The 25,319-nt window shown below is 40.5% G+C and overlaps 2 protein-coding genes across 9 annotated transcripts; one reads left to right on the top strand and one right to left on the bottom strand.

Annotated features, from left to right (window-relative positions):
• Positions 1 to 486: 486 nt before the first annotated feature.
• On the top strand, positions 487 to 14,615 carry LOC133396009 (four and a half LIM domains protein 3-like). 2 transcript variants are annotated; one of them, XM_061665397.1, is made up of 7 exons: positions 487 to 618; positions 3,917 to 3,989; positions 7,803 to 7,975; positions 9,508 to 9,682; positions 11,539 to 11,708; positions 12,906 to 13,092; positions 13,365 to 14,615. In XM_061665397.1, the coding sequence occupies exons 3-7, from the start codon at positions 7,820 to 7,822 to the stop codon at positions 13,514 to 13,516; spliced, it is 840 nt and encodes a 279-aa protein (XP_061521381.1). In that variant the 5' UTR covers positions 487 to 618; positions 3,917 to 3,989; positions 7,803 to 7,819; the 3' UTR covers positions 13,517 to 14,615. The 2 variants fall into 2 exon arrangements, with proteins under 2 accessions (XP_061521381.1, XP_061521380.1); XM_061665396.1 differs by lacking the exon at positions 3,917 to 3,989.
• Positions 14,616 to 19,447: 4,832 nt separating this feature from the next.
• Positions 19,448 to 23,161, bottom strand: meaf6 (MYST/Esa1-associated factor 6). Of its 7 annotated transcripts, none has more exons than XR_009767250.1 (8): positions 23,064 to 23,161; positions 22,239 to 22,354; positions 22,048 to 22,135; positions 21,918 to 21,963; positions 21,655 to 21,847; positions 20,342 to 21,040; positions 19,880 to 19,913; positions 19,448 to 19,785 (listed from the first exon to the last, which is right to left on the bottom strand). XR_009767250.1 is itself a non-coding variant. In XM_061664569.1 (8 exons), the coding sequence occupies exons 1-8, from the start codon at positions 23,151 to 23,153 to the stop codon at positions 19,771 to 19,773; spliced, it is 612 nt and encodes a 203-aa protein (XP_061520553.1). In that variant the 5' UTR covers positions 23,154 to 23,161; the 3' UTR covers positions 19,448 to 19,770. The 7 variants fall into 7 exon arrangements, 2 of the variants coding, with proteins under 2 accessions (XP_061520553.1, XP_061520554.1); XR_009767251.1 differs by having other exon boundaries at positions 20,448 to 21,040; XM_061664569.1 differs by having other exon boundaries at positions 20,342 to 20,371.
• Positions 23,162 to 25,319: the final 2,158 nt, after the last annotated feature.

Raw genomic sequence — 25,319 nt, 5'->3', positions numbered from 1 at the left:
AATCCCAAGATGCCTTGTGCGTCTCCACGTGCTCATTTAATGAACGAGAAAGAATAATCGGCTCCATCCATTAACCGACATAAGCCCACAATCGTGTATCTTTTAAAAACAAATAGAAAAATTAAAATTAAAAAAAATAAAATCAAAAGCTTCAACCGATATGACTGTAAGCAGAGGGACTTAAGCTTGGGTAATTATTATGGAATGCTACCACAACTCCCATTTGGCATGATTATAGTAAACAAGCACTTAAGTGGCAGTTGGGTGGGAGCCAGCTGCTTTTCACGAGCCTTTACTCTCTGTACGTCTAATTATCTAAATACACACTCACTGCCACAGATAGACTGCCTTCTAGTAGTGGGAACTTCCGTCAAAGTCCCCCCTCCCCCCCAAAAAAGAGTGCAAGAAGTCGCCCAGAGGGAGGAAAGGGGCGGGGCTTTGAGAGAATGCTTTGCGTTTTCACGCATCAGATGCGCCCGTTTCAAGTCAGTGTGCAAAACCTGCGCCAGTGAGCCCACACGCTGCATCGTCGTTATTTGGCATTTTTGCAACGCGTGGACAAAGTGGAGAAGATCCCGGCTGAGAGACGATCTGCACCCTTCTGATGCGCACAGAAAGGTAAGTCCAACACGTTTACTCATTTATTTATTGATCATACTTAAGAAACATTTGTGTGGCCACACGCTTACATTGTATTAGCAGCGTGTATGAATTCTTAAACACTCACGCTGACCAGGAAGGACACTCTGGTAAAATACTTTATTTATTTTTTAATCTCAATGAGGTTTTCCTGGCAAAATAAAGCTTACATGAAAAAAAAAAAAGAAAAGTTATTCAATCACGGGTCACTACTTAAAATGAATGAATATACATTTTCCCAATTTAAATTCGAATAAACTGACTGGAATTCTAAATCTTTACATAACTTGCTTTTAAACTGGTAAAGAGGTATTGTATATTACATACCTAAAGGTTACAGTGCAAGTGAGTGAGTAGGGGGCATTTGGGTGTTTTTATTTTTTATTTTTTTAACACCATTATTCCTAATTGTGTGTTCAATAATATTTTTTCTCTTTCCGAAATCTCTATAATCCATTTGCAGCAAATAGATCAAAGCCAATCACCCCCCCCCCCCCCTCCAGTGAATTTATAAGTCAAATATGTAACTCTTCCAATCCACGATGTACCCGAGAGGATGTTCTTTCTTTAGAATACAAAAATGGTCTGAGGGGGTTGAAGGGCTAAATGGGCGAAAATGTACGACAAATAAGTGCTTTTTTTTTTTTTTTCCCTATAAGATTAAAGAGAATCTTGATGGGGAGACTCAAGAGGAAATAATCATCTGCTTTATCTTGCTCACTTTCACAAGATAAACGTCATTTATTTCTCTATTTTGAAACTGGCCTGCTACATGTTGAGCGCTCATTCATACTTGTGAGTTAAAGTGATGTCATGTCTCTTACACTAGATGCCCCCTCCCCTTCCCTTAAGAAAACCCTCCATCGAGCTCATCATTTCCATCAGCAGCACACCAGGATCTTGTTGCTGTGCCATTTGGGTGAAACTCCTGCACACAATCCAAATCTCTCTCTGAAGAGTTTTTTTGGGGGGGGTTGCATGGGGTGCGTGGGGCTTTTGTTATTTGTTTCGCACAGTTTCTCTTTACATAAAGCAGAGGATGGAATAGAAGAAAATGTTGTTTTTTTTCCCCCTCTCGCTTCCCAGAACCGCACAATTTTGCCACGTTTTGACCACAGTCACGTTCCTCTGAAATTCTTACATTGTGCGAAAGTTGAGACTGTGCACATGCATATTCAGTGGAGAGGAGCCATCACTATCCTGTCCAGGTCATAGGAGCAGTTTTAATGCTAATAGAGTATTTCTTTTCTTGCTGACGGTGAAATATGAAATATGGCAGAAACAGATTTGCTTAGTGCAGCAAGTGGAAACAGCCATGAAAATGGAGGCCGGCATCATTCACTTAATAGAGTATTACTCACTTGTCAGTCACTTTACTATATTTCCCATAGGAAAGAATGAGAATTCAATCAATCGCTTTTCAAGTCAAACTGTTGTGACTCGCTATCATAAATCCTTTCTTCTCTGTACAGGCATTGGTTGAAGTGGCCTTTTTAAGCATTTGTAGCTCTCTTACAAGTGTAAATATTAAACTAGAAACAACAAAACCCTCAAATTTAACTTTGACAACAAGTCACGACCCAGACAAAACTACTGTGACATTAAACCTGTACTCTTTTTGTGTGAGTACATTCGTCTCCTTCGTTCCTCCCTTCTCAGGTTCTCTAAAAGCACCTTGCAAGTTGTATCATAGAAAGCCACAAAGGCCAATAAAAAGCAAATCACACATACTAAATCCTGAGCTTATGAGATATCTTACTTGTACAACTTTGGAGGCATAATTGTCATGAAAATTACAAATTGGACGTTAAGGATATTGGGATTTTCGGCTGTAGGTAATTGTTGGCCGTTAGGGAAAATCCTTTTTATTGCCCTCGACTTTGCTTGATGTAGATTACAGGAACGAGACAGGTGACCTCATAGCTCAAGTTCGAGTGATTAAAGGTATAAATGCTCTCCTTCAACTCTCTGGAACAAAATGAAAAAAAAAATGGTACTCCCCAAACTGTAAAAACATATTCGTAATGCATCTTACATAACCTCCCTCTTGTGCAGGTTTGACGTTTTGCCTTTTGCCATAACCATTTATAGACGAAAGACCTCTTGACTCAGAACGCTCTGCAACGCAAAACTGAGCTCCAGATGAAAGACAAACGAATCAAGCAGCCAACTGCTACGCCAGGCAACGTCATCCTGATAACAAACACTTGTTACAACTAACACCCAAGACTTAAAGTACACTGTCAGAGGACAGTAGATGGGAAACGTGTTTATTTTTATTTGTCTTCAGTCAGCATTTCAATTTGTATTGTTTGCATAATTCCACATAAAACGAGCAGATGATGACTTCTGAATGATTCACCAGAACATCCCTTCACGCTTACCACTTCGCCATCACTTCATTAGGTACACAATCTTTGTAAAAGCACCTATTGTATTGGATCTGATTAGTGTACCTAATGTTGTGACCTGTGAGTGTTGGCACGCTAATCTTCAGGGTTCCCTATATAACCAAATATCTTCTCAATCTTAAAAAGCACTTTTTATGACAGATTATTAATATCCAGTCACAAAGATTCACAACTCATGCCACTGCTGTGACTTTCAACACTATCTGTTAAATTACAATTGTGGCGCAGTCATCTGACGGCTGTAACAGGGCAGCTTTGTTGCTCTGCTTTTACCGTTAACGCTATGCAAAGCCGAGGGTGCCGCTTTTCCTCCAGAGCTGCAGGCATCGTTCCTCTCCGGGTCGCCACCATTGTGTGCGCTCCTCCATCCATATTCTCTTTCACCCCCCCAAAAGTCAAGGGTGTGGAAGTCGGGAGCCAAACAATACTTGAACTCCGCTGAGCAGGAGAAAGCCGTTAAAACCCCCCAAATCTATTCCAGTGGGAATAAACGGTTTAAAGGTGGGGAGGTAATTATAAACCCACTTTGTCACTGACTGTACCGCGCTGGGTCATTTGGCGGGCGTTACATTAAAAAAAGAAAGCGCTGATTGTTACCATAGACAAGAAAAGAGCTCTGTGTTTCTGTCCACGTTTTGTTCTCGTACCACTCTTCCAAGCATATCATAATAATGTGCAGCCAAGTTGGAAAATGTTCTGAGATTTGCTGCTGATATTTTCCACGAAAAGAACTGTACAACAATAATGTGGTCATATACCAGCACCATGCAGATGCAAATAATTACAACTGAATATAAAATGCACCATTTACACCCAAATGGGTCCAGCTTGTGAGGTACTAATTTAAGTTTTGTTTCAACATTCAGGGTTAAGGATCTTTCTGGAGGTCACTGGTGGTGTAGTGCTTCATTCGCCTGACAGAAAGTCACATATACAAATGTGAGTGTGAATGGTTGTCTGTCTCTATGTGCTCCCTGTGATCACCTGGCAACCAGTCCAGGGTTTAGGTAGTCTGCCTTTTGCCCTGAGCTAGCTAGGACAGGCTCCAGCTCCCTGCAACCCAGAACCGGCTAAGCGGTTGTAGAAAATGGATGTTGAATGGAAGTCTGTTATCAAGATTTTGCATGCTCCTACTACCAGACAAACTAACCAACAAAGTGACTTTCCACTTTATTATGCGAGACAGCATTGTCTGAATTCCTCCAATGGGAAACTAAACAGTCGCCCCAGCAGAGCATGCGGGGCTCGTGGAGTTCCTGGCTGCGCTCGTAACGAAGCTGTCACCGTGCTGTCAGGCGAAACGACAGCGGCAAGCCATGAAGGGACATTAGGCAGGATTCTCAGTGGCTGGTCCTGGGAGATTGTTGCCATTTGGCTCTTGCTACAAAGCACGAGGAGCCAAACAGACTCTTAATGTTAAATCTCACAGTGCATCAAGGTGAAGTGCAAGGCTTAAATAGTCACGGCAGGCATCCACGAGAGAGATGGATGACAAGTATTTGTCCGGGAGACCTGAGAAGTGCACACTTCTGTTTCTAGAACAAGAAGTCACACCTCTATATATAGAAGGGGTGTGACAATTCCAGCCATGTTTGTGTCAGTCATGCAACAAACTTCTTGGAAAGTGATTCATCAATCTGGCATTAATAGAAAGAAAAAAGAAGAGACACATTTAGGACCAAAAAGACTTCAGTATTGGAACTGGGGGTTGATTTCTGAAGGTTGGTTTGTCAGAATTCTGTCAATTGTGTGCAAGTGATTGTTGATTCATCATGAAGCAATTCTGAAGCCAAATGGTGTGCACTACTTAGCTGGGGCAAGTCCCAGCTAGTTTGCTGGCAAAAGGACTTCAGCTCAGGGAAGTTGAGACAAATCACTGTGGCGACTCCTCCGAGCGGCACAGATTGGCTCAACGTAACGATGGTATCACAGCAAACGTTCAGAACATTCATAGAGATTCGACCATCCCTTTGTTCTATCTTCCCATCCACATTCAACCCGTGAGCATCATGCTGATACCACATCATTGACTCACAAAAGGATTATGTGACATCATAGAAAGGGGTTGGTATATAGACAAAATGAAAAATATAGCATCAATCTCATAAGAACTGTTTGGGATGGACAACGGGGGGAAAAATGAAAGACAACAGCTGCAGCCCGCACAATATGTTTGCATCTGTTGTGGCTTAGGACACGAAACATGACGGGGGGGGGGGGGGGTCGACTGTCAGGAAGGAAAGCCATTGTTATGTTGTGGCATCGATCCCAGCCACCAAGCATCTACGTGAATACAAAATGGACATTTTTAGACATTTTCAGAGGGAAGTCGGACTGGTTTTCTCCCCCACAAAGCTGCGTGACACAAAACAGACATAGGATGGGATGTTTTGACTTGACTACTTGGGTTTTCCTAAGAATGTTTTTTGAACCAGCAAGAGGAAGAAGCATTGTTGTTATTAGCGGGGAGGGACGTCTTAACTCCCAGTGCTAACATGCCAAAAGGTTAAGGAAGTGTCTTCTCGACTGATCCAGCCTGGTTCCAGCATCTTCTGAAGACAGGCCCACGATGAAACTGTGTTTATCTTTTTGTGTCTGTTTATCCAAAATAGTTGCATCATTCCTTACTGGATTTGATGGCTGTGCAGACACGCGGAATGTAAACTAGATGTAAAAGATGAGTTCTTTCCATAGCAGAAAGGTCAGCATTCTGGAGCAGGAAACGTTTTCATGAATGATCATAATTTCTGACAGCCCTCATCACAAGCCACAAAATGTATTTATAGAAAAATACAAGAGGCCTTTGGTAGTTCGTGCGCTCTGGGTCACGTCATTGTTTCGACGCAAGTCCTGCACTGAGGCAATAAGGGGTGTCTCGGTTCATTCCTTGTTCCCCGAGGGACATTTCAGAGCCTTTTGGTTTTTCAGCTGCTCTTTGTTGAGGCCACCTCCTCTTTTATGTTGTTACAGAAAGACGACCAAGCCCAAATTAGGATATTTGTAACATTTTGGAGAAAAGTGAAAGAAGATTAAAAAAAAAACGGCGGCAGGTGTCCGAATACAGTAACTGATGTAACACTGTCTATTACACAAACATATGAACTCATTTAAAATGACCACCCTAAATCATCAGTAATTGGCTGATTGAAAGCCAATAAAAGCCCAAACTATTGAAGTTGTGAATAGAGCAGAGACTGCTCAATGAGGTCAAAAGTCAGCCGGCGGGTGGATAAACTATTGCTCCAGGGCAGGGGTGTCAAACTTTTCTTTGGCGCGGGCCATATCGTCGTTATTGGTTTCCCGCCGGGGGCCGTTATGACTGTTACTGTAACCATATACTGTAAATTTATAATATTACAAGTATAAAACAAATTGATGGATCACTAGTTTTGTAGTCAGAAGCTAATGAAAACTATTCAACTATTATTCAGTTGAGTCTAAAAGGGAAACTGGTAACGAAAAAAAACTTCCAATTGTCAATATTATTAAAGGTGAAAAGAATGAGCAATTTTGGTATTTTATCAGCGGCACGGTGGCCGACTGGTTAGAGCGTCAGCCTCACAGTTCTGAGGACCCGGGTTCAATCCCCGGCCCCGCCTGTGTGGAGTTTGCATGTTCTCCCCGTGCCTGCGTGGGTTTTCTCCGGGCACTCCGGTTTCCTCCCACATCCCAAAAACATGCATTAATTGGAGACTCTAAATTGCCCGTAGGTGTGAATGTGAGTGCGAATGGTTGTTTGTTTCTATGTGCCCTGCGATTGGCTGGCAACCCGTTCAGGGTGTGCCCCGCCTCCTGCCCGATGACAGCTGGGATAGGCTCCAGCACGCCCGCGACCCTCGTGAGGAGAAGCGGCTCAGAAAATGGATGGATGGATGGTATTTTATCAAGAACCATGATTTGATTTCGCGGGCCACATTAAATGATGCGGCCGGCTGGATTTGGCCCCCGGGCCTTGAGGTTGACCCCTGTGCTATAGCATAGCCTACATATAGCAGCGCAAGCAGATGTTAAACCAACATTCGCGATGTTAGCGGTTGAGGCTAAAAGGCTGCTGTCTGGCTAAAGGGGGCTAACAATGTTAATATCTATCTACAAACTATTAGACTTCCAGAACATAATGCATTAACGCTATTAACATGTGAAACTACTTTGGAATTAAAAATAAATAAGTATATATATATATATATATATATATATATATATATAACAATATTGTGTTGGCTGGATTTGGTATTACTCTTTAAACATAGCCTAACAACAACATGTCCTAAATAATTTTAAAACATAGAGAACAATGTTTCATTTCAGCTTCTGATAATGAATATTGTTTGGTTGCTGTGTGTCAATGCCAAGACGCCCCAGGAGGTTTTCACAAGAATGAGAGGGAGGGATAGTGATAGGTTAGGTAATGGACCAAAGTACTGATTCACAGGGAATCAGCCTATTCGGAATTCCTTTATGGCTTACCATACGTGCTTTCGTGGGTTGGGTGTGATATTGAACAATATTTAACCATAAATGCGTCCTGTGTTAAACTTTAATTTCACTGAGAAATGTTGCTTCTACAGTATCTCTCCCAGCCTTTGTTGATAAATTCACATCCACGTATCTGAAAACTTCAGCTGTTTCCCTTCCCTTCCCTTCCTTTGCTTTGCTTTCCTTCTGTCTCTCAGTGTTTGACCAACTCCCTCGTCCTCCTTTTGCCTTTTGTTACCGACCGTGTTTGCTAAACTGTGAATTCTTTGTTCGCAGGAGGTCAGCTTGACATCATGAGCGATCGGTTCGACTGCAAGAACTGCTGCGAGTCCCTGTATGGACGCAAGTACATCCAGGTGGACGACAACCCCCACTGCGTCCCGTGCTATGACCGCTTGTATGCCAATACCTGCCAGGAATGTAAAGAAATAATCACTCACAATGCTAAAGTAAGCCTACTTTTTATATTGTCAACGCTGTTCGTGTCTTACCGGGATTATGCAAAGACATACAGCGGTGTCTCGATTTCACGGACTAATACGGGCAGAAGGTCGTACGTTCAAGCCAATTGTCTGTTAAATTGAAGCGCTTTTTTTTTTCGTGGCCTAAAAACACCCAGTACAGTGCAAAATTCTTGTAAATACAAGTGTACACTTTACGTGTTCCTTCCAACCGCTTGCCAGCATCTCCTCTTGGTTCCATATAAAAAGAAACCTCAAGTCTTGAAGAAAACACCCACAGATGTCACGAAGGCCACGAGTATCCTGTGAATCATGAGCTCCCTGTGAGGGGAGCAACAGTAAATGTCGCCGCTGCTTATTTTGGCCCTCTAGACTGCTCACAAGACGTAGCAGCGACCATCCCTCACCCCTCTCTAGTTGTTTTTGTGAAAGCCCACGCCTGTAAAACACGTTTTTTTTTTTTTTTTTTGTCCGCTGTTCAATGCGCCCATTTATCACAAGGCCAATATGAACTGCTGTTGAACTGGAGCACGAGCAGCTGTTCAAGAACAAAACAGAGAAACATCCATCCATTTTCTTGACCGCTTGTCCTCATTTGGGTTGTGGTGTATCCCAGCTGACTTTGGGAAAGAGGCAGGATTCATTCTGGACTGGTCACCAGTTAATCACACGGCACATACAGGGGAACAGCCATTCACACCTGTAGGCAATTTAGAGCCACCTAATTCACCTAATAAGCATGCTTTTGGAATGTGGAAGGAAACCGGTATACCTGGAGAAAACCCACACATGCGCAGGCGGAAAATATAAACTCCACATTGAGATGCTGCAACAGAGATTTGAACAGGGGTCTTCTGCCTGTGAGGCCGATGGGTTAACCACTAGATCACCATGCTGCCAAAAAAAAAAAAGAGGAAACCTAATCCCGTGGGTGACAACGATGAGGAAAGAGGCAGCACATTAAGAAGAAAACATACTGTGCTCGTATTAAGTCCCAGTTGAGCGCAGATGGTTTGAGTGCCAGCATCAGTCAATGCAAGTGAGTAATATGTTATGACTGAGGGTGACTTTCATCATGATGATATCATTTACAAAACGGTCTCGTTTGAATCAGTCACATCCTAACCCAACATTACAGGGACACTGAGGTGTGTGTTAACCATTGATTTACTATATGCACGGTGCCATTTTAAGGCTATAGCTGGAATCAATAAAACCTTTTTCGTGTTTAATCAATAACCAGTGATCATGCTATAATTTGTTTACAGTTAAAGAAAAGGGCAAACAACAGACAAAGACAGCAAAGTGCACCATGCACAAGAAAGGAGGATTTGTCACATGCTGCTTCACCAAATCTAAACACAAATACATTATTATCTGATCACGTCTGTTTTTGTAAATGTCCATTACAGCATATCAATTTAGTGATTTTATATATGCATAAATCGATAGTTGTGAACGTTTTACCACACAAAACTGGTCAGCCTGTCCCTTCCGTCTTCCTCGTCTTCCTCCTCCAGGAGCTCTTCTATAACAGCAGATACTACCACGATCACTGCTTCCGCTGCATGCGCTGCGACCGCTCTCTGGCCGACGAGCCCTTCACCAGTCAGGAAGACGCTCTAGTGTGCAGCGAGTGTTACAGCAATGAATTCTCCTCCAAGTGCGTGGTGTGCGACAAGAAAGTTATGCCTGGTGAGATGGATTTCTTTATTTTGCCCTACTACTCCTCTATCACTGAGCTCACACACCAACCTTGGAACTGAGCCACCAAGTTGCACTTATGGGGGGGGGGGGGAAACAAAAAAAAAAAAAAAAAAGGGTCTCAGAGATATAGGGGCTAAGTCTTCATTCAAGGGTTGATAGGTTAGATGTGACAAAATGATTGCAGCGGTGGTTTCATGCTGTTGCTGTTGCGGTGGTGTCGGATTACTGGAAAGTTTTCCTATCTTGTGGTGTGTGTGAAGAACATTCTAACTTTGTAACTTAAATAAGTGGTTTCTATTCAGCCTGGAATCTCCTTCAAAGCTGCTGACCTTTTTAATGTTAAAAAACTCAGCTTTGGACTGTAATTCAGGTCCCGCAAATTGCTAAAGATAATGGCCAGTAAGGGAGACGAAGCAAAGATATTATACACAAGACACATACGAGGGTCAGTCAGACAATTTAAATTAACCAACTGATAATTTTATTTTTTCTGAATGTTTCACGGTTTGCAGTTTAAATACTTGTTTGAAGGTTTAGTTTTTAAAAAAAAGTTTAACACTGTCCTCTTCCTGCCATTTTGAAAATGACGGATGCCCATCAGAAGCAGAGAGCTGTGACTGAACAACCACCAAACATTTTCAAAAGGTTGCAAAATGTGCATGGGGAAGCTGCAATAGCCGACAGCACAGTCAAAGAGTGGGTGTCCAGGATCAAAGGTGAAAAACTGTTTAGAGTGTCTTCCACTGCAAGCAAAGCAGCTCGTGAAGTCATCAGTTCCTTTGACTGGACAACCATAACCCGTCCCTCGTATTCACGTGATTTGGCACCATCAGATTACCTCCTCTTTGGACCTTTAAAAGATGAGTTAGGGTTCAGTACTTCTCGGATGACAAACAAGTTAATTAAGCAAGCTGTAAAAAAAAAAAAAAAAAAAAAAAAAAAAAAAAACTGGTTAATTTAACGAGGCTGGACATACATGTCCTTGTTCATTGATGGACACTTGGTGTTGATCAGTTGAGTTCTTCAAAGGCTGTTAGCTACTTGAATGTTATGAGAGCACAGCTCCTTGGCTAAATATACTCTTTTCTTCAATACCCATTCATCCAAATACTTGTACAATGTTAAGCTGCAATAACTTAACGATACTGAAACGTAGCGATGAAATCTCCACTTTTTGGGTTTATATATATATATATATATATATATATATATATATGACTCATTGGTTTTTGACTGCCCCTCGCATTTCAAAACGAGATAAATCACACCACCAAACAACAAATGTCAGAAAGCGTATGTAAACTGAAATGTTGATTCTCTTCTCTCAATTTACTCACAAATTCACTTAACCTGTTCAATTGAACACATAGCTGATGTACTAAGCCGGGACTTCTTCTGTTCTATAAATGGCAACAGGTGGTTACACAGGTTAATTGTACCTTCTGCCATCTAAGTAGAAGAGCATTTAATTGTTCTGCCTGTCACTATATGTCACTGGAATAGATAGATGAACAAGAATACTTTATTTGTATTAAATGAATAATAATTTTCGGAACAATGAAGTGAAATTGGCGAATTTCCTGCGCCAGACCCGATGGGCAGCTGGTTGGGAATCACTGCTCGAACATTCTATTGTTAAATACTTATCAGGAAGTGTAAATTGTTGTCAGACAATCACGGTGGAAATGCAGAGCTGGTTCAACCATCATGTTGAACAATCGCAAATTTCAACGCCTCATATGAGCTGCAGGTGATAACAATCATCAGTAACAATCGCAAACATTTCCTACCGTCATCTCTTCTACTCTTTCACACTTTTCTACATCTTTGTTTCTCTTTGCCAGGATCAAAGATCTTGGAGTATGACGGCTCCACGTGGCACGAGGACTGTTTTGTGTGCCACGGCTGCGAAAAGCCCATCGGCGGCGAGGCCTTCATCCCAGACAAAAACAATTACTACTGTGTGCCGTGCTATGAGGGCAGGCTCGCTCCTCGGTGCAGCCACTGCAACAAGGTGAACGTGGCCTCACATGCAGTGCTTGTCATGACACACTACCGTCCGCACTATGATGTTACGCATTTTCCGGTAGCTGCAAAGTAACATCATTTTTGGACTCATCCATCCATATTCTACAGCAATTGTTTTTTTATTCGGGCCCCAGTTAAGCGGGAACCTATCCCAGCTGACTTTGGGTGAAAGGCAAGGTACACCTTGGAGTGCCCACCAGTCAATCACATATAGACAAACAACCATTCACACTTGCACAGGGAGAATATGCAAACTCCACTGAGATTTGAACACTGTTCCCCGAACTGTGAGGCAGATGTGCTAAACACGATTCCTTCTTGCATTCAATGCAGCCTTTCTCTCCAAAATCACATTTTACTCGAAGAATGGCAACTGATTGGAGCTAAGCGTCTTTAGATTTCAATTTTCATTTTCACAAAACTTCCTCATTGGCTAAATGACAGAATAGATTGCTTGCCGAACATTCCCATGACATATGCGAACCACCTACAAGTTACGTCATCATAATTTATTTTGCGATCTAGTATAAGAGCTGCAGCGCCAAGAACAAACACAATTAAATTAGAAATTGCTGGATAAATGTCACCAAATTTAATAAAAGGAGATGCAGAGAAAAAAAACAAACACACTACGACATGACATATGTAAATATTAGGGCCTGACCGATTAATCGGCCAGCCAATTTAATTGTCCAATATTAGCAGTTTTAAAATTATATATATATATATATATATATATACTGTCGATAGATAGATAGATAGATAGATAGATAGATAATGACATTCAAACAAACAAACAAAATCTGCACAAATCAGTCTATTTTTCTTTGTTGTAATGTTAAACAAATACTAAAGGACACTTTAGTACTAGTAAATATGCGTGAGTTAGTTGACAATCTCGACTAAAAAAAGATTATGGTTTGGTAGTCTTGTTAGTTTAATGGCACACAAAGTTGGAAAGGTAAACTAAAAGCAACATCTCTGATGTTACATTTTTTTTGAGTGAAATTAATATTAGTCCTTTTTTTTGCGTGGCATCCAATATTTTCCCCTTGTGGGGTTACATTGAGCATAATAATAAAGGGAAAAAAAATCATAAATCCCTCATTTGAACTGGGTCAACTTCAGAAATTCATCAGGTCACTTGATGTATTGAAATGTGTTTTTGTTCTTCGACCTGCAGCCTCTGACTAAAGGAGGAGTGACCTACAGGGACGAGGTGTGGCACAAAGAGTGCTTCCTCTGCACGGGCTGCAAAACACCTCTGGCTGGCCAACCTTTCACCTCGGAGGGGGAGAAACCTTACTGTGTCAAGTGCTTCAGCAGCCTCTATGCCAAAAAATGTGCCGGCTGCAACACGGCCATCACAGGTCAGTAAAGATCTCGCAAATACTCATGCTGATTGCTAGGGATTTTGTTTGTTGGCTGAATGTCACATATCCTTTACTTTTGTATTTTGTAGTTATCATAAGATAAGAATAAGAATGTAATATATTCTGATAAGAATATGAGAACAGTGTCTTTCCAAACACCCTGTATATTAGCATTGGTAAACATTTACTGTACTGTAGCTCACATGCAAGAGATGAGCCACCCCCAATGAAATCTGAATCATCCGTCAAGCTATGCATATGTGTCCCAGGGTTCGGAGATGGCAAATACGTTTCTTTCGAGGAGCGACAGTGGCACCAGCCCTGCTTCAAGTGCTCCCGATGCTCCGTGTCATTGGTCGGCTCCGGGTTCTTCCCGGACCGGGACCAGATTCTGTGTACGGACTGCAACAACGACGACTGACTGAGCCACAAAACTTTCAAAACCTCAGCAGTGCACACGAACACTGCAAATGCACCAGTTCACTCCAAGCTTATCCAACTCCTGTAGCCACAATGGGGTTATTGTTTTGTATAAAATCAGCAAAAATAATCCTGTTGGACTATGATTTTTTTTTTTTTCTAATAATTTGCACACCATGTTTCATGGATAAAATATGCATTAGGTATATGTAAACCTTTAAATTAAAGTGTTTAGTCATCTTGAATAACATCCGGTAGTGTGTTCACATGAGAATTTAGTTGTAGTCTTCAAAAAGCGATTCACTGTAATAGTACAGTTTTCGAGGTGGAGAAAAAGCTTTAAAAAAATCTAAAGCATAGCATGTCTGTCATAATTGTGATTTTATTTGGCTTGTTTGTTCTTTGTGTGTGTCACGTGAAGCTGGAAATAGTCTAAATATACCATACGTTTTTGTAAAAATGTCAGACTAACTTCTCATGAGAGCATATTGCTGCTCGACAGACCAAATTCGTTGTATTGCAATGTTTTCATGCCTCATTGACAAATGTATTTGGCAGCTTTGGAATACAATAATAGTATCTTAGAAGATTTGCATGTTCATATTTTAAAGAGAGTAGATTAGCTATAGAAGCCACGCAGAGGGACACCTTCCTCTTATTTGCAGCAATATAACTTTTTAGGATTTACTAGTCACATTTGTTTGTAAAAAGCCACAAATAACTACCCATCTTTTTATTAAAATAATGTATTAGAAAAGCTGTTGGCTTCAATTGTTTATTGAAAGTGTCATTCTAAAGAAGTTCATGTATTGAACTATATAGTTTAACCTCCATATTTGTCATACAGTTGACTGAGCTCCTCCCACTTTGCGTCCCTAAAATAGCGCTCCCATGCCAACTGACTCTTACAATTACCTCAGTGAAGCGTATAAACATTTACAGTTCAGCACCCCTGTTCCAATCGTGCTTTTATAATCATGATGTCATGATGTCAATGTACCATGATCATGTGTAAAATCCACCGGTTCATCTTGAAAAGATTATTTGCAAAGAGTAAAAGCCATCCAAATGATTAAAAAAAAAAAAAAAAAGGTTTCAAGTGGTGCAAATGTGAACACATGACCTCCCCTTAGGTCTGTGTTATTTCTTCATTATCTCAAATGTGTGGTTGTCATGTGGTGACATGAACATCCTGCCACTTCCTGCTTGATCACCATTTATGACCTTCACTGCAACAAGCCCCGTCGGCATGATACTTGCGCTCGAGTCCTTATCGAGTCCAGATGAAAAATAAATGAATAGAAGCACCATAAAGTACTGTGTTTTGTCGGACCGGTTTCCCAGGCCTCGTCCTGGAATATATTTGACCTTGTTTGAGGCAGTGAATGAGAACAGGACTTGTTTGCTCCCAAGAGGAGGAGGAGGAGGAGGAGGAAGGACATGGTGGAAGCCCCACGGCAAATATTCACAGTGTCGTGTCATCCTGCTCGGCCTCTGTGGACTCCGACTCAAGTGGCGGAGGCTGTTTAAGTCATGCGACATCACTGACTGACACAAACACAAAGGGAAGGCAACACTTTGTTCACTGCATTTTTACACTGTCATCTAACAAAAGTATTGATGGTTTCTGGAATTGCGACGTGATACCGGTGGCATTAAAAGGTGGATAAAGTTGGATATGTCCCCACTGCAAGCCCATTGCACAGCCCAGCCACGGCTAAATATAGTAGTAACGATAATAAAACATTTGAAAAGATAATACTACCTTCAGTTTATCACACGAAACCGTAGCTATTTTCAGCACTATGTTTCAGCCTGTATGCTTGTTTTAAAAAGTACAACATGTCATGCCGATTCCAGGACCAGCTTGTAAAATATAGAAAACAAAGCAGGTCACTCAAAACCAACAATTTTCTATCCCACCAAGCACAAACACTTTGAGGCCACAGAATACCGTTTCCTCTCTGCACTCAAGAGGAAAACAAAAATAAATGTCCCATTCAGTCACTCTCTTGATAATTGCTGTGTAGCTACCGTCCAAACACAACGCTTGACTCATCTAGTTCCATCTTCGGAATCCTGCTCAGCACCGCAAGCTGCAATTAAAAACATTGTTGAATTTCCTGACGTGACAGGAAGCGCTGCTAACACATACAGTAGGCATTTGCCTCGTTAGTCAAACACGACAGCGAGCGCAACAAGTGCAAGGTGGCGTAATGTGATCGTAAACGTTTCCGGGCAGGTCTAGTTACGTAGACCGTGCTGAGTGGTACTGTACGGTCTGTACCGGTACTGAGTCATGAAACCTGTTCCCGCTCTGTCTCCTCAACTGCAACCTTAAGGGGAATGGAGAACATGACACACACAATCTGGGGTGTCAAACTCATTTTCATCATGAGCCACATTGTAGTTATGGTTTCCCTCACAGGGCTATGACTGTGAAAATCATAAAAATGTATAATCATCTCATCATATAATTACATATACACATTTGTATTGTTATACTGTATATCCCCACTGAAATGAATGGATATATTATTAATCCATTCCAGCCTCCCCCCATAAAACAACACATTTCGAACTGTGTTTCTTAATAAGGAAGATATCACTCTGAAATATTGTACGTTATAAAAATGTATGGTAATAACACAATTAAATAGAATGTAAAGAATTAAAAAGTTTGTGCGTCATGACTAATTCATTGGGACTCCTGGTGTGTGCAACTTGGCCACAGTAACACAATCATGCAAACACGAGCGAAGAAGTAAGCTGCAGTAATAGTTGTTTTTCCACATAGGATAAAGAATATATGCCCGTGAATATTGTTAAGTGTTCGTTCGTTCGTGTACGTTCGCGTCGAGCGAAGCAAACTTAAGGCGAAGCTACGTTGTTGTTTTAAATACAGAATGTGTAATTGTCTTTGTTTTGTGTTTAGTTTAACAGTAAAATTCAACTGGGCGTGGCATTGAACAGCTTGAAGCTTCTTGTATGAAGAACTGTTCACTATCAGCCAAACTGCGGCTTGTTTGTGGAGTAAGTGGAGCTCATTGCCACCATATAGCGCTCCTATCTCAAATTTTTACCCACAAGTCAAAGCAAAAATCGGAAAAATGAATAGTGAACAAAGCCCAATTTTTGTCTAAATGAAATTCAGAAACTCATTTAAAAATAGTTCCTTGACACAAAGATGCCACCAAATCGTGGCAAAGCCCTATTTATGTCTAAATGAAACTACTCAACTCACTTCAAGATAGTTCACTTGACACCAAGATCCCACAAGATGGCGCCAAGTGTTTTTCAGGGAATAATGGAGGATAGGTGAATTTGGGAATCCTGATCCACTAGTATGCAGTGGCTCACTTCTGCATAAAAGGGAAGAAAAATTCCGATTTTGGGACAGCTTTTCTGCCGAAAAAAAGAAATAAAATCCATTTAGGGAGAAACATGAAGTAGAATACCCCAGGCCTTGAGTTTGACACCTCTGCATTAGATGAACAGAAGTACTGGGACCCGGTACCTTAACAGAAAGTAACAATAAATGAAAATGTGCAGTAAGAATGTGAGTTACAACTATAACAGCTTCTTAGCTTACCGGTAAGAATTTCGGTGGTGTTTGGTGGGGTTTAGGTCAGGGGCTTTCACTGTGCTTTTTCCACACCGAACTAATGTACTAAAGTGTCCCCTATAAGTATCGTAAAGCCCCAACATACACTGGTCATTTCCAGATTTTAAAAAAATATATATCTAAATTCAACTTTACCAAAAAAATATGAAATGTCTATTGGACATTATTGGACCCCGGTTAGGCCGTAGCTTTATTATCATAGATTTAATTTGCATATTCATGACTTACTGCCTTCTCTCCTAATAAAGATTCAGCGGCAACTCAGGTGTCTCACTGAAAACAGGCATCATGTATCCGAGTCACGGTAGGCCAAAATACATTTGTCACAATAAAATCCTCACTCATCAAGTTACTGCTTTGATAATCTGGTTTAATAAAATGTGAAACAGTATAAATGCTGGCCTTAGCATCTAATTATCTGATCTGGTGCGTCCAAACCAGACATATTGAAGAGCTCAAACTGTCGTAGCATAAAAATTGCCCGCCTTCTTTAACAAAATTTCGGAACTTGCCCTTTTTTAAAATTTTTTTTTTTTTTTACCTCAGCTGTGTTGTGCTTGTGTTACACAACAAGCTATGTATAACTGACAGAATCTGTACACAGACAAGCCATAATCATAGTGTGCAAGAAGTGGCTCCAGTACATTTGGGAATGATCCCGCACAACAGTAAAGATTTTCACACTGTCTCTCCGCCACATGTTAGCTAATCATCTCAATAATTTAACCATCGGTATAAAGTTTCTGACCCTAAAATTAAAAGTTTGAAGGCCTCGCTGCTCCCGTGTAGGAAAACTACTTATGAAACTCGTGAGCCATATGAAACGTGACTCTATGATGGAAAGGCGGTGGCGCTGCATGAAACCGGGGAATGTATTTTGGAGACTTCACAGTTTATCCATCACCGTGTCTGCCAGCGTAGTATTAAGTTCTCTCTTCCATTTTCCAGCTTCTTTGTCATGCATATGTGCTACCTTTTTCTCACGTGAAAGATTAGGGGCATATTTGGAATATTAATACTACGCTAAAGCAGGGTGCACACCACTGCTAAGTCTTCTCTGCCGTCCTAAACAGTGGCAGTGACCGCTATTTACGACCCAAATTCAAATATTATTTGCCATGGAAGTTAGTCTTAATTTGCCCAGGGCCTTCAGAATCACTACTGCTGGCCAATGTAAATGAAAGTATATTAAGAGTTCAAGTTTGTTTAAACAGTCAAGATTTCAAATTGGCAAATGATGTACACGAAGCATTTTTCCATCGTCTTGTTGGCTAAGCAGAGCAAAACTCGTTGAGCCAACTTCGACTGGCAAAACAGTAACGATCTACTCGCCTCTCTGGTGAATATTAATGTATTTTATTACATTTGTTGTTGTCATGTTATTAGCTCCAGATTGTCACGGTTGCGTGCTTTTATGATGCATTTTCGTCACAGTACGTTTGAGAGTTTGCACTTTGCACCCGTGGTGTAGTTAGCATGTTAGCTGTTAGCCTTGCTTCTTCTTTTACTACATCTTCCCTTCTGGCTGTCCAGTGGCACAATGCTGCCTCTCACAGATTACTGTTGGTACTACAACAGACTCGTGGTCTTAGAATTTATAAGACACATTTTTTTTACAAGATTACAGTTGTATTTTTCTGAGGATAAATGTCATGTTACGAGAATAAAATCGTAATATAAACAAATGTTGTCTAAATTACACAAACACGCAACGGTCTAAAACTAGAATGAGTCGGGTAATAGAATTTAAACATTTGTCAAAAACACTGGTCAAATAATTGAACAAAGCCAACATGTCCCATTAAACTGCTCCTTGTGATGGTGTTGTGTGAAAACAGTACGAACTCACATTCCCACTGTATATTTTACAAAAATGTAACAACGATACCCAGCAGTTCTCAGGTTAAATCAGGTACAATGTATGTTCCTGGTCACAATATTTTAACTTCATCCATTTTCTATACTGCTTGTAATTTTAAATTCATATTCATTACACCAGTACCAGGACTTAAAATCTCATATCAGGACTAACATTAGGGCTTCATTCCTGAAGAATGACATTAAAATTGATCGAATAAAATTCACCTTTATTCTAGTGAACCTGAGGCTTTATTCGAGGAACACTAAAAAAACCTTTATTCTCATAGAATTACAATTGTATTTAAATACAATTACAACTGCTCTCAAATTACAATAAAAAAACTTATAAAATAGTAGTTTATTCTAAAAAATTAAAATAATACAGCGTGTAAGCATATCTTTCTTTTTAGTCTGATCCCATTACCCTTTGCCAATAAACTTGACACATTTTAATTAAAAAAATACCCACATATGGTATTTTATTTTCTTGAAAAACACCACAAAATAAAAATACAGATGATTGAAGGGGATTCACAATAACATGGAGTTCACAAAAAAATAAAAAAAGGAAAATATGTTGCTTGCCTACAAAATAAATAGTCTTTTTTAAACACTTTACAAAATGTTACTGGCTGGTGTGGAGTAACATGCAGGACGCCAGGAAGCTGGGGAATGTTTTGAGCAGAACACGCATCACAGCAGCAATATGACAACTGGGGGGGGGAAGCCATATGACGTTCACAAAGTCTCTCATCCACATCTTGTCTTTTTCAGGTGGAGTATTCCTGCACGAGGAGAACAAATTAAAAAGATACAATTAAAACAGGAAGCAATCGCTGAGCATTTCTGTTAGATGACTGAGTGACAACGCAGACTTACAGCTCTCGGTTTTTTGTTCACTTTCATGTCGAACCTGCATGGGCAACAAAGAGAGGCTGGGTTTAGATATGAGGAGTGGTGAACGTCTAAGAGCAATGACAAAAAGCGGTGCCACTACTGTACCATGAGGGAGCCTAACAACCAAACCATAGCAAAAACGCTAAACTTTGAGATTGTTTTTTTCTTTTTTTTCTGCAGACAAACTTGAAGCCAGCCAGCCCATCATCTTACAAGAACAGCACTGCTTTTGACAAGAGCACACTGCATGAGTTATCAGAAAAGACGTGACGCCGGCCCAGTAGCAAGCAATGAGGGGTGATGGATGCTGAGAAGCAGTCGAAGACATGCAAGCATGACTCAAAAACTAGCAGACTTCAACTCGACAGAGAGGAGACGAGTACGGGATGCGGTTAGAAGCAGACAGGTTGTGCAGACCAGCAGGAAGTAAAATTCAGAACTTACTCAAAGTCATAATCAAACATGGCAGAAGGGCTGGGGGGGAAGGGGGAGGAGTCAGCATTACAACAGGGGAAGGAAATGATCAGCAGCTGTTAGTGAGTTCACCAACCAAAGTCTGAACCCCAACAGTAGTCCAGAGTGACACACACGCGTCGCCTCAGTGCGTTAGCAGGAGAGCCTGCTGGGTTAATATGTAGTGAGAGGAGGAATGCCCGAAAATATGAAAAATTAAAAAAAAATTACACCCTGTATAACTGTGCTGACCTCGTAGTTACAACTAGCTTGGGTAAAAATCCTGTACCTCCACAGGGCCAATGTTATTTTTTTTATATTGTATGCATATGACATACAGTGAACCTCAAATATCATGGGGGATACATTCCAGACCCACCTGCAAAAGGTGAAAAATCCACAATGAACAGTCTAATTTCTTTCACTTTTGGGCATTTTTAGATTTACCTATTAAAACAGACTTTAAACACATTGTTAAAAATTTGTATTATTATTTTTTTTAAATCCGTGAATAAGTGAATTTGCAAGGAACGAACAGTGAATAACCAAGGGAACATTGGTTACCAGAAAAGCGAACAATTAGCCTAACTTGTATTCCTACTCTTTCTTCTTTGCATTTTCTGGCAGCATTGATGCCTCCGTGGCACCGTGTCGCCTCTCACACATCAGTCTTGGTACTCCACCAGACATCTGGTTTGCGGGAGAAGACTCATTATCATCAGAGATAATATTTGTGTGGTGTGCTTTGGTGGTCATCTTGATTACATTGCACACGATAAGAGCAATAAACAGATGCATGCCCATTTTTTCCTCGTAATGTGGGGTCTTTGACATTTAAAAAAAAATATATATATATTTTGAAATGTTTAAAATTGGCACGTTTACTTTGCACCCATTTTAATAAGGTACTCAAACTATTAGAAATCTCTCAGTATGTTGCAACGCAGTTCTACACTACTGACGGACTCAGGGCACGTTCATAATTCACTCTCATTCTAAATGTGCTTTAACTGGGCCTTATATTTTATAATTTCAAAAGGTAATATATTTATCTGTATTAACAACTGCCAAAACTAAAATGAATGAACGCCAGACTGGATATTTTGAAATTTCCAGCAGTCTTGAATGCAGCACAAGAACGAAGGTTGGAGCAAAGTAGCTAAAGCTAACTAGAAAAAGAGAAGTCCTGCATTTTTCATTTGGTTATCATACCTGGAGCATTGTTTATGCTTCGTTTATGATCTTCACTATTGTATAGAAAAGGGTTGACAACAATATATATAAATGCAATAATTTTTGTCTACCTGTGCCTATTTTTGTTCTTCCTCTTCTTATGGCTTCCGTGATGGCTGCCAGATGAAGAGGAGGAGGCAGCTTTTTGGGGTTTCAAGTCCTGGAGGCTGGAGTCGACATCCTCTGTGTCCTCCTGGCTGGGTTCGTTCTCTTGGTTCTGGAGGTCCGGAGAGGCGTCGCTTTCTGTGCCGCTGCCCGCCTCACCTGACAAGAGAACAAGGGTCTAAGCATGTGCAAGGCATCACAGTTTTTGGGCGCACGTCCCTTCACTTGCGTTTTTCGTTCATGTGATCTGGTATCCCGCCAAGTGCACACACTGCCTGTTGATCAAAAGACAGAAATAGTCAAATGCAAGTTCTTTTATAAAGTACAGAAATAGGTCAAACAAAGCAACATGGACTTACTGCTACTGATGTGACTGATGACTTGCTGAATAGACGCTCTGCCTCCTTGAATTTTCGATTTCTTCTATCAGTCTTACTATTAGAGTTCCTGTGAGAATCATAATCCAGATTAGTAATATCATACTAACAAGAAACAAGAAACAGGAAAAAGCAATACATATAGATCGTATGTACTTGCATTTACAACTTACTTTTGGTTGGTAAGGTATCTGTCCCATCCTCTGATGATGTTGCCATACATTTGAGTGTCTTCTAGGTAACTGCCTTCAAAGGCGTATATTTGTCGTTCCAAATTCACAAGCGTCTCCTGCAACACCATTGAAAAATGACAAAGTTTTGCTTTATAATCTTGAGAAGCATATAACAATAATACAAATAATTTCAAGTTTTTTTTTTTAGTTGTTAGTTAATATATTTAGTTGTATAGAACAGTGAAAATGTATAATTGCTACTTTATCCTCTACAGTATTTGTTTTTACTTTATGGCTTTAGTTTTTTTGTTTTGGTGTATTATTAATAGATGTGTAAATGTTCTATTTAATTTCCCCTCACAGGATGAATAACGTATCTGTGTACCATCGTATTTCTTACTGTTTCAAGTCGAAAGGTTTGTTTTTAAAAACAGCTTGGGTGGTTGGGTGTTTGTCACGCTTTGATGACGTCAGGTATTGAAATCACGCGAGCACTTGACGCTCAGGCGGACCTCAGTATACATGTAGCTGCTATCTGGTGTAGACAAATGGAACGTATTCAAGCGTCTTGTAATGTGCGTGGTTTTAAAACGACAATGTGCAACATAATATATATAACACATGGTTTAACTGTCAATATAGGCACTGTTAGCCCAAGAAACGGAGCATTGCACGTAGCCTTTATTAGCCTAGCATTAAGAAAGGCCTAAGCTAGCAGTGAATACCCTGGTTCAAATGTTATGATTAACATTTGAGTTTTGCGTTAGGCGGGACTCCGCGCATTAACACAATTAAAGCCTTTTTTGCGTCGTAGCATAAACATACTGCAAGCTCTTGTTTCCTCTTCACCAGTTCGGCAAGCTCCCGGCGGGTGTCCGGGATCTGCGGCGGAGTAGCCTTAGCGTGCATCGCCATGATGGATCGTGGAGAAACAAAAAAGGTGGCGGGATTGCTGCGTGCGGCGACCAATTGTATCTGTCACCGTCGCCGACAGATGGCGCTAAAAGACCACGGAAACAGGTAGTGATCAACTCCTTTGCCACCATATCACCTTTAGTTTCAAACTTTCCGCAAGTCTTACAGGGAATTTTTGGTCATGCACAGCAGATCCAGTGAAAATGAGCCATCACACTGTGTGAACTTAGGTTATTATTATATTTTTTTTAAAATTAGATCGAGCCAAAGAATGCATTTTTCACATGTATTTTCAAAAGACACCAACGTGTGGTGAAGGGCTTTTCACCCCAAGCAATGAGGTTCTCATCACAAGTCTGCTTTTTTTCGATATCTATCAACAAGACTCTACACACACACACACACACACACACACTTTTTGTGTGTTGTGCATATTTATCACACTTTCTGTCTGTCTGGGCCAAAGATAAATAAAATCATTCCAAAACTCCAAAACTATTTTATATTTATTTGATGGTCTTTGTGAGATCTTAACATGTGTTTGATGAGCTGGAAAATGTAGGGTGTGATAAATATGCTCAAAAAAGAAGAAATCTATAATTATTTTTTTATTATTATTATTTTTGCAGCACACTATGTCAATTTCTTTGTCAGAATAGCCACAGCCTCTCACAGAGACCCACTTAAACACCATGAAAGAGTATATAAACAGGAAAATGGATGGATGAATCCTTCCTTCCCTAAGAAAGGCACTAACAGGTTTTGTTGCATCCAAGGACAGGTCAGTACATTTTCTTACATAGTCAAATCGGTGTTTATCATATGGTTCTGTGCCTACTGTGTTGTTACTTCCTACTCCTGTGCAGGTCAGTAATAGAGAAGATTCACAAGGGCTGGGGCGTCCCCTTTTCGGTCAAAAACGGGCCCAAAGTCTTTCTGTCCCAGTGAAGACGGGCCATCACCTTGTAATTAGCTTCATTTTCTTTTTACAGTGGTTATTTCTATAGTCAGCCTCTCATAATCCAACCCCACATCCACGCTGCAAGAGGTGGAAACTGCTTAAGTACGGGATTTCCAGTAAGGGTAACCATGAAGGCCTGCCCAGATCTACCTAGAAACATTGCTGGCCAATGAGGCTCGGTGAGACAGTCATCCATTTGGTGGAAATATGATGATTACAGAAACACTCATGAAAAATATCCCAAGGATGTCTCTCCTAAGGCATGCATGATTCTGGACAACTGAAGCTGAAAGACATCCAGCTGACTCCCCTTCTTACAACCAAACGCATCATAAAGGTAGGAGTCTGGAATATCCGCACAATACACTAAGCAGGTAAAGCATCCCAGATAGCTGTGATAACTGAAATGAAACTTTACATTGATGCGTGAAACATTGTGTGTGCTTCAAGGAAAAGACATCATTTGACACTAATAACATCCCGTCAGAGCATTCCCAAGTTACGAGGCCCTGGACACTATAACCTTAAGATTGCTCACGGTCACCATTAGCATGTCACACAATGCTGCTGCAGCTAAAACCAAGAGGGTGCAAGACTCACAAGACATTCCTGTCAAACATATACGGATAATGCAATGTTAATGAAAATGCCTATCATGTTTTAAGATGGAGAAGATGGTTACTGTGGCACAATAGTTTCCCCCTGGAGTCACACTAACTTTCCATGCTTAAAATATATAAATTGCTGACTTCAGTTATATGGAAATGATGTTGCCTAGGGAAAAGAGGGTACACATTAAGTTTAAATGGCAGCCTTTTCATCCATAATAACTTCAAGAGCATTTGAAGATGTATTTTTCGTTACAACCCCCTCCTGCTGCTTAAAGGAGACTACAATATTAACAATATTAAAACAAAAAGTACAGGGGTTTAAATAAGTCTAAATATAAAGATCCCTTAATAAAATTGCAAAAAAACTACAAAATATTTTTTATTTACACTTTACAATGACTTTAAGTTAAGGTTTAAATTGAGACATTTGCGGGCCATAGTTACCATAAACACAATTTCACTACTACTATTACTATTAGTACTATTACTATGGTAGTTTTTCCATTATCCTGTCAGTTACACAACATTATGTGAATATATTCAGAATTGTAATTTAACTTATAGGAGATAAATATATGGCCATTAAGAAACACT

Source organism: Phycodurus eques, chromosome 20, assembly GCF_024500275.1.
Source record: "Phycodurus eques isolate BA_2022a chromosome 20, UOR_Pequ_1.1, whole genome shotgun sequence".
NCBI classification, from domain to species: Eukaryota; Metazoa; Chordata; class Actinopteri; order Syngnathiformes; family Syngnathidae; genus Phycodurus; species Phycodurus eques.
Note: the sequence above shows the minus strand (reverse complement) of the source record. Positions and strands in the feature narration are given on the sequence as shown.

What these genes read in the sequence shown, in the direction of transcription:
- LOC133396009 (XM_061665396.1), top strand. Translation starts at nt 7,820, where the DNA reads ATGAGCGATCGGTTCGACTGCAAGAACTGCTGCGAGTCCCTGTATGGA. An exon ending in CGACAAGAAAGTTATGCCTG is followed by an intron (nt 9,683 to 11,538) that starts GTGAGATGGATT and finishes TCTCTTTGCCAG; the next exon opens with GATCAAAGATCTTGGAGTAT. An exon ending in CTGCAACACGGCCATCACAG is followed by an intron (nt 13,093 to 13,364) that starts GTCAGTAAAGAT and finishes TATGTGTCCCAG; the next exon opens with GGTTCGGAGATGGCAAATAC.
- meaf6 (XM_061664569.1), bottom strand. Translation starts at nt 23,153, where the DNA reads ATGGCGATGCACGCTAAGGCTACTCCGCCGCAGATCCCGGACACCCGC. An exon ending in AGATACCTTACCAACCAAAA is followed by an intron (nt 22,136 to 22,238) that starts GTAAGTTGTAAA and finishes TGATTCTCACAG; the next exon opens with GAACTCTAATAGTAAGACTG. An exon ending in ATGTTTGATTATGACTTTGA is followed by an intron (nt 19,914 to 20,341) that starts GTAAGTTCTGAA and finishes TTGCCCATGCAG; the next exon opens with GTTCGACATGAAAGTGAACA.